The following is a 7,886-nucleotide window of genomic DNA, read 5'->3' as shown; positions in this document are numbered from 1 at the left end:
CCGGCATTCTTTCTTCTATACCATTACCTGTAAAGCCAAAGTGAGCAACTTTCCTTAATACATTGACAGATATGAACTTAAGTTTTTTGTTATGCAAGACGAGGGTTCTCAACCTTGAGTTCCCCAGTGTTGCAGAAGGTTCCAAGTTTCCTCCCAGGCATCTCCAACAAGGGGTGGGAGAGACTCCTGCCTGTAAGCTTTAAAGAAGCCACTGCCAGTCTGTGTGCACAATACTGAGCTAGGTGGACCAGTGGTCTGACTCACTAGAAGGCGGCTTCCTCTGTTCCTATGATGGTGTTGGACTCCAACCCACATTATCCCCAGTGGCTAGGAATGATGGGAGTTCTGATCCAGGGAATTTCAACACTAGGTCCCCAGATGTTATTGGACTTCAACTCCCATAATCCCCAACCAAAGGCCCCTGGGGCTGGGGATTATGGGAGCTGAAGTCCAATAAGATCTAAATTAGTCCACCTAGGGACCCCAGGTCAAGAATTCCTGTAGGATTGTGTAAGCTAGGAAGTGCATGGGAATGTTTTTTCTCTATTCTCCACCCACTTCCTGGAGGCAAAATGCTGTGTGAAATACATGAAAATGGAACTCTGGCAAAAAACAAACAAACACAAAGCAGCTTTCTAAACATGGGCTGGTTTGCTCTTGGAAGCGGAACAAGTGAAAAATTACTTTGATTTATTGAAAAGTTTGATTAGTGATGTCTTGGCTCAGCAACAGTTGTGAAATAAAGTGAGACAAGCTGCAGACAACGTTTATACAGGTACAGAGAGGAGGCTTTCTCCATGGTTCCTGTACTAGCCTCTTACCTTGAACTAATGCTCTTGGTTTCCTAACACAGTCAAGCCAGCTTCCAACGACCCACAAAGCCCTGCACAACTGAATCGGTTTCTTCGAACACAGATTGGATCCCCAGATACTGTTGGACTATAGCTCCCATGATCCCCATCCACAATGACATTTTGGATGATGGGAGCTGTAGTCACACCAGCAGCATCTAGGGACCCAAGTCTGAGAACCAGTCTGGGCTAACCTTGATTTTTCCTTTACGGTTATGAGTGGTCAGGCTTCTTTAACCAATCAATTACAAAATTCACAGAAGGCAAATGCAGCAAACAAAATATCTGCAAGACTACAAACCTGTAAAGCAGCTTCATAAATTAGATTCTTTTAACTGGAGAGTGAAGCCGAGACCTTCTCCATTCAAAGCATGTGCTATACATTCAAGATTTCTGTAACAGCCCTGAGTCTCTTCAAGTAGAGGTTTGGATTAGAAGGACCTGTCAGAATGGTGGGACGTGAGCCTTGCTGTGTCTTTGAAAATACACCCCCCCCCAACAGTTCATTAAAAAACCACACCACCTTTTGCTCATGGGCAACTCTAGTTTGGAAGGTGACTTGGCAAAGTAACACAGTTTGCTTTATAACGAACGTAACAAAATGCTCCCAGAAGAGGGGCGCTGACATGAAATAGGATAACTGAATGGTTCTGGGCCGGATAGTTAAACTGAGCTAAGGAAAGGCTGTTGCACTGAGCATCTACCACCCCATTTCCAAAGATTTAAAGACTGTTGGGGGCCTTAAAGAGCTCAGTCTGCTTCTAAGAAGAAAGCTTTAGCACCACCACCCCAAAAACCTGCAAATGCTGCTGCTGCTGCATAGCCCTCTATAAATGCACAGGTACCACCAATTTTTTTTTTTAAAAGACCAGCCACCTCCCACTCGTGCGTCAGAAAAACTACAGCTTATTCTCTACCACCGAGCCCCCAATTCCCCTTTTATTCTCATTCTTTGCTCCAGACCAAAAGGAAGACCCAAGTTTGGTACAACACTGAGGGCAGCAGCAATGGCCTCGATTACTGGACTGCTCCCATCCCTCTCCTCATTTCCTGGCAGTGCCATAGTTCGTGCAGAACCAGTCGCAGGTTTCCTTCACAGCTGCAGGAGGAACAGAGAAAGAGACCGTTGGAGCCAAAGGTGGATCCCAAACCACCTATTCTATCCAACCGCAATGGGGTAAGGTAACAGACAGTAAGGCTCTGCACACGATCCGTGTGAAGAGCCCGGATGGGGTTTGCAGGGAGAGCGGGCTTGACGACCAGGCAGCCCTCCCTGGCTGGCCAGATTACCAGCTCCATCATGGAGCTGGTTGCGGGGGCCTCCTGGCCCCTGGGAGTCCCATAAAGCACTGTGCGAGGCACTCCTGACGCTGGAAGGCTACTTGTGAGTCGTCGTGGCGCAGAGCCGCGCCACACGGTCCAGGAACCCACTCCTGTGCCCGAAACCCGGCTTAAGCAGTGGGCTACCCAAAAGGGCTTGCCGCTGCCAGGAGCCGAGCAGCCTCCGGGCAGTTCTCATGCTCAGTGGAAACTGGCCTCCCTTAGCCCAGTTTCCACTGCACGTGAGAATAGCCTCCGTGTGTTGTAGTGTTCAGAGCCGAGGTCTCAGATTTGGCTGCCAAAGGTCACCTGTTCACTCTCAGGTGACCAGGGAGCTGAGCAGGACCTCAGAGGTTGAACAGAGCGCACAGGAGGGCACAACCCGGAATGCAGTTTGTTTCTAGGCCACAACCTGTTCTGGGGACAGAAGAGTAAATTTTCCCCAATTCCATATTAGGCCTGGGCTTCTTATACCTGTCTTCATTCATAGATGGCAGCAGGGGCAGATTAATCTTTTTGCTGCCCCAGGAACAAGAATAAGGAGTCTTGGGGAGGGGAGACCTAATTCTGTTTTTTACTTTTTAAAATGCCACTGTGTAGCGGCAGAGAATCCACCCGCCTCCTAAACCATCACAGGAGGTGAGGTTGGGCACTGGAGGACGGCGGCGAAAGAGGTCCTCACTCAAGCCCAGCTTACTCGCAAATGACACAGAGCGGGCGATTTCGGGCCTCTGCTCCCCAAGATTTGCCACCATAGGCAGCTGCCTATGTGGTAATCCGCCACTGGATGGCAGGATGCTGATCCTGGCAGAGGAAGGTGGAATCGCACTTAAAAGTACATTCTATGGGCACAGGAATCCCTGGCACCTTAGAAATTAGTGGCTGACATCCAGACTACTCAAGTTTACTAGGGCTGTGCAGACCGCTTCAGTTGGAAACCCAGTTCAACTCAAACCAGGGCAGTTCAAGTGATCCTGGTTTGAATGGAACTGGCTCTACAAAGGGTGGGGGCCAGACTAGCCATGGTTCAAACTGGGCCAGTTCGGGGGCGGGGGCGGGTGTCTGTCTGTAAAGGGGATCACCAGATTTCCCTTTACAAGCAGAACCCCGAACCAGTTTGGCAGTCAGACCAGACAGGGTCCGGTTTGACCGGACCGGGTCAGTTCAAATCAGATTCAGATCTGAACCAGCTTGTCCAGTTCCGTGCATGCCCCTGAAGTCTGCACACTAATTGCTCAAATGCAAGGAAGCTGCACTAGCTAGTTTCGCCACGCCAGGAACCTGAATTCCAGACTAGTGTTGGGCTTGCACGAACACCATTGTGCAACAAGGTGCACAGCCTAGGATGCACCCCTGCTAGGAAATGTGTCTGTTTATGGGGAAGGGAACATCTGTGCAAGCACACTTCACACTTTTGCACAGCTGTACGATTCTGTTGCACAAGCTCTTTGTCTGGATGTCAGCCAGTGAGTGTTATGGTGCATCCATGTTGTAGGCAACAGCCTACTTCACCAGACACCCAACAAGGCCTCAAGATAATCAGTAAGAAGGGGTAGGCTGAAGGGTGCTGGTGGACCCCCTTCTCTGCTCTTCTGAGATCAAGCCTCTCCTACAGCAGAGCTTCAGAACGGCCTCGGTCTGAGACTCTGGAGAGCTCCTCTGGGTCAGATAATTTAGAAAGAACAGCAACTGAAAGACTGCCTAAAATGGCTCTGTTGAAATGTTTTGTAAATATTCCCTGCAAATCGAGAACTCTTTTAACATCAGGCCATGTGACTGCTGCTAAAAGAGACACAAGTTTGGGTGGGGTATAAATAAATAAAATAAAATAAAATAAATAAATAAATGATAACTGCAAGACACGGGAAGGACTCTGAATCTCTCTCTGTACATGAATAGCAGCTCCCGTCCTGTATTGGCTGCAGCCAGCAAGGCCTTTGCTTTTCTCACCTCGGCTGAATGGCGTGAACTCAAAATCCGGCAGGTATTTCTTCAGCTTGCTGTTGCTGGCTGTTTTCTTGAACTGTCCATCAGACTTTGTTGTGTCAAACTGCGAACGGGCTGGGGTTAAAGAGAAAAATCCTAGTCTTGCTGAAAGGAAGAGGGCAGGACTAGAAGCAGAGGGCTGAAAACACAAGGGAGCAGATTGAGGCATTAGGAAGTTAGAAGGAATGTTTGACAGTGGAACTGTCTGCCTCATGTAGCAATAGGCTCTCCTTCTCTGGAGGTTGTCTAACAGAGGCCGGATGGCCACTGGGTCAGGATGCTGTAGCAGGAGCACCTGTAGAGAATGGTACCCATATTTCTGGGTAAATGTAAAGTTGTGCCATTGAGTTGGTGTGGGCTCCTGGTGACCACAGAGCCCTGTGGTTTTTCTTTGGTAGGATAGAAGAGGGGTTTACCATTGCCATCTCCCACGCAGTATGAGGTGATGCCTTCTAGCATCTTCCTATGTCACTGTTGCCCGATATAGGTGTTTCCCATAGTCTGGGAAACATACCAGCAGGGATTCGAACCGGCAACCTCTTGCTCACTAGTCAAGTCATTTCCCCGCTGCACCATTAGGTGGCTTATATTTCTGGGTATCAAACCTCATATTGTAAACTTCCCAGAGATGCGGGTTTGGGGCTGTAGTATACAAAATATGCTAAATAAATAACTTCCCTGAAGTTCTGCGAGAGAGTGCTCCTGATGTTACTTCCCCCAAGGACAAGCATGGCTACCTAAAATGATTATGGGTTTAGGGAAATCATTCACAAAGATACAAGGAGCTTTCCCTTGAACTCCATGGCTTCCACGATGCATTCGGCTGCTTCCCGGATGGAGACCTCATCCTCTTCTCCAACTAAACAAAGGGATTCAAATAAAAACATGTCACCCAGGTCTTGCAATGTTAGCTTAGAGAGTACAGAGGACCAGAGTCCTCCACAGAAACATTATGGGTGACAAAATGAGGACTGAAAGGAAACCTGTTACTAGGGATGTGCTATCACCCTCCAGATCATAGGAACATAGGAAGCTGCCATATACTGAGCCAGACCATTGGTCCGTCTATACCAGTTCAAGGTGCTGGTCTTGACCTTTAAAGCTACACGGCTCTACACGGCTTGGGGCCAAGGTACCTGTTGGACTGCATTTACTCACATGAATCTGCCAGGGCCCTCCGCTCATCATCTCAGGCCCTGCTCATGACCCCACCACTAACAGAGCTAACCCCTGCTAACTTGGCAAAGAGGCACCTTTTTAATGTGGTGATTCTCTTATTTAGCAGGGGGAGAGTAACTGGCCCTCTCCACCCCCAGCACAGGACCTCCAGTGACTGTTGCTGCTGGTGTCTGTCTTGTGTTTCTTTTAGATTGTGAGCCCTTTGGGGACAGGGATCCATTTTATTTATTTGTTATTTCTCTGTGTAAACAGCCGTGAGCCATCTCTGGAAGGGCGGTATAGAAATCGAATGAATGGATGAACAAACAGAGATCTGGCTGGCAGGGGCTAGAGGCAGGGCCTTTTCGGTTGTGGCCCCTCTGCTTTGGAATGCCCTCCCGGAAGAGCTTCGCCGTGCTCCCTCCCTCAGTGTTTTTAAAAAACATCTCAAAACACACCTCCTGAAGGAAGCTTTTTAATGCTCCATTATTGTTTTGTTATATCCAGTAGGTTCTTTAGTTTCTTTAGCTTTTTATAATTTTCAGTTTTAATTTGAACCTAATAATTGTGGTTTTTAATCTGACTAAAAATTTTTTCCGTTAATTTTATTACTTTTACTGTATCTGTGTTTACCTTATTGTTGTGAGCCGCCCCAAGCAGTAGTGCACTGGAGGGGTGGGGTATAAATATTATAAATAAATAATCTAGCTCAGTACTGTCTACACAGACTGGCAGCAGCTTCTCCGAGGTCTCAGGCAGGTATCTCTCTCAGCCCCATCTTGGGGATGCTGCCAGGGAGGGAACTTGGAACCTTCTGCTCTTCCCAGAGCGGCTTCATCCTCTGAGGGGGAATATCTTGCAGTGCTCACACTTCTAGTCTCCCATTCATATGTAACTAGGGCAGACCCTGCTTAGCTAAGGGGACAAGTCATGCTTTGCTACCACAAGATCAGCTCTCCGAAATGCTGAGAGTGACCTGGAGCTGGAGAAGTAGATCAGAGAAGCATCAAAGACAGACAGAGCTGTAATAATGGGTGACTTCAAGTACCCTCACATAGACTGGGCAAATTCATATGTGGATATTGACAGAGAGGCCAGATTTCTAGACATGCTAAATGACTGCGCCTTAGAACAGCTGGTCACAGAACCAACCAGAGAGAAGGTGACCTTGGACTTAATTTGAGGGGTGACCTGGACCTGGTGCAAGATGTCAGAATTGTAGAACCATTAGGGAACAGTGACCATAGTGTGATCCAATTCAGCTTATATGTGAGTGGAGCATTGCCAAGAAAGTCCAACACAGAAGAGGAAACTTCTCAAAAATGAGGGGACCAGTAAAAAGGAAGCTGAAAGGGAAAGTCTGGAGGGTCAAATCAATCTAAAAAGCATGGAACTTATTTAAATCCATAATAATAGAAGTTCAGGTGAAATGTATACCAAGAAGGAGGAAAGGTACCACCAAGTTCAGGAGGATGCCAGCATGGCTAAGGAGTAGTGTCAGGGAAACTATAAAAGGGGAGAAGACTTCCTTCAGAACTTCCTTTCTTCAAGACCATTCAGGGCAGTGAAATCCAAAACAGATCGTGAGGAGCTCCAAAAGGATCTCTCCAAACTGGGGGAGTGGGTGACAACATGGCAAATGAGGTTCAATGTAAGCAAGTGTAAAGTGATACATATTGGGGCAAAATAACCCCAGCTTCACATATACACTGATGGAGTCCAAGCTGTCAGACACGAGAGAGATCTTGGGGTCGTGGTGGACAGCTCATTGAAGTGTTGACTAAGTGTGTGGCAGCTGTGAAAAACATTGGTCTTACCTGTGAAGTCTTTTTTGCAGTGTCTGAGGTCATCCTAAATAATGTGCTGTGTGCCAATCATGCCTCAGGAAGACAGGAAGTAGATTTTCAAAGCAGGAGCTCATATCCGGTAGCTAGGCTGGAGGCACCACGCCCCCAGTTCCAGAACTGTCAAGCTAAGAACCAGCAGTCTAAACTATAAGGAGAGAGAGAGAGAGAGAGAGAGAGAGAGAAAACTAGACGGAAAAAACTGACTGCACATCAGCCTGCATGAAGGAAAAGGAAGAATAGTAACATGTAAGACAATGAAGGGAAAACTGATTACCCCGGGAGCTGGCTGCCTCCCACAACTGGCCCCCAATAGCCTCGAAGAAAGCAGGGAAAACATCCACAGATGGGCCCGATGACCTCAGAGACTGCGAAAAAGATCCCTTCACAGGTAAGATCAATGTTTCTTTTTCCGCAGTTGTTTGAGGTCATTCTAAATAATGGGATTTGCCCAAGCAGAAGAAAAAACTGGGAGCAAAGAGTAGACGAGTGGAGACGTGAAGAAGCCCACACTTGGAAGTCTGAGCTTGGCTGTCAGGAGATCGAACACCTCAGGGTGGAGTGACCATTCTGCCTGGTCTATGGTCTTTCTAATTAGCCAGTCCGCCATCAGGTTCGCCGTTCCCCTGAGGTATTCTGCTGATATGGCATCTAGACGAGCCTCTGCGCAAGAGAAGAGAAGAGATGATTCCCTTATCAGGGAGTGGGACCTGGTTCCCCCTTGATT

The 7,886-nt window shown here is 47.8% G+C and overlaps 1 protein-coding gene across 4 annotated transcripts in view; it reads right to left on the bottom strand.

Annotated features, from left to right (window-relative positions):
• Positions 1-670: 670 nt before the first annotated feature.
• Positions 671-7,886, bottom strand: part of GFUS (GDP-L-fucose synthase) — a 33,231-nt gene continuing 26,015 nt past the window's right edge. For all 4 annotated transcript variants that reach the window (XM_053249405.1, XM_053249404.1, XM_053249407.1 and 1 more), the window contains exons 9-11: positions 4,937-5,016; positions 4,122-4,221; positions 671-1,950 (exon numbers count right to left, since the gene is read on the bottom strand). In XM_053249405.1, the coding sequence (XP_053105380.1) occupies positions 1,895-1,950; positions 4,122-4,221; positions 4,937-5,016 (236 nt within the window). In that variant the 3' untranslated portion in view covers positions 671-1,894. The remainder of the gene's footprint in view (positions 1,951-4,121; positions 4,222-4,936; positions 5,017-7,886) is intronic.

The sequence above is a fragment of the Hemicordylus capensis genome, chromosome 4 (genome assembly GCF_027244095.1).
Source record: "Hemicordylus capensis ecotype Gifberg chromosome 4, rHemCap1.1.pri, whole genome shotgun sequence".
Taxonomy (NCBI): Eukaryota; Metazoa; Chordata; class Lepidosauria; order Squamata; family Cordylidae; genus Hemicordylus; species Hemicordylus capensis.
Note: the sequence above shows the minus strand (reverse complement) of the source record. Positions and strands in the feature narration are given on the sequence as shown.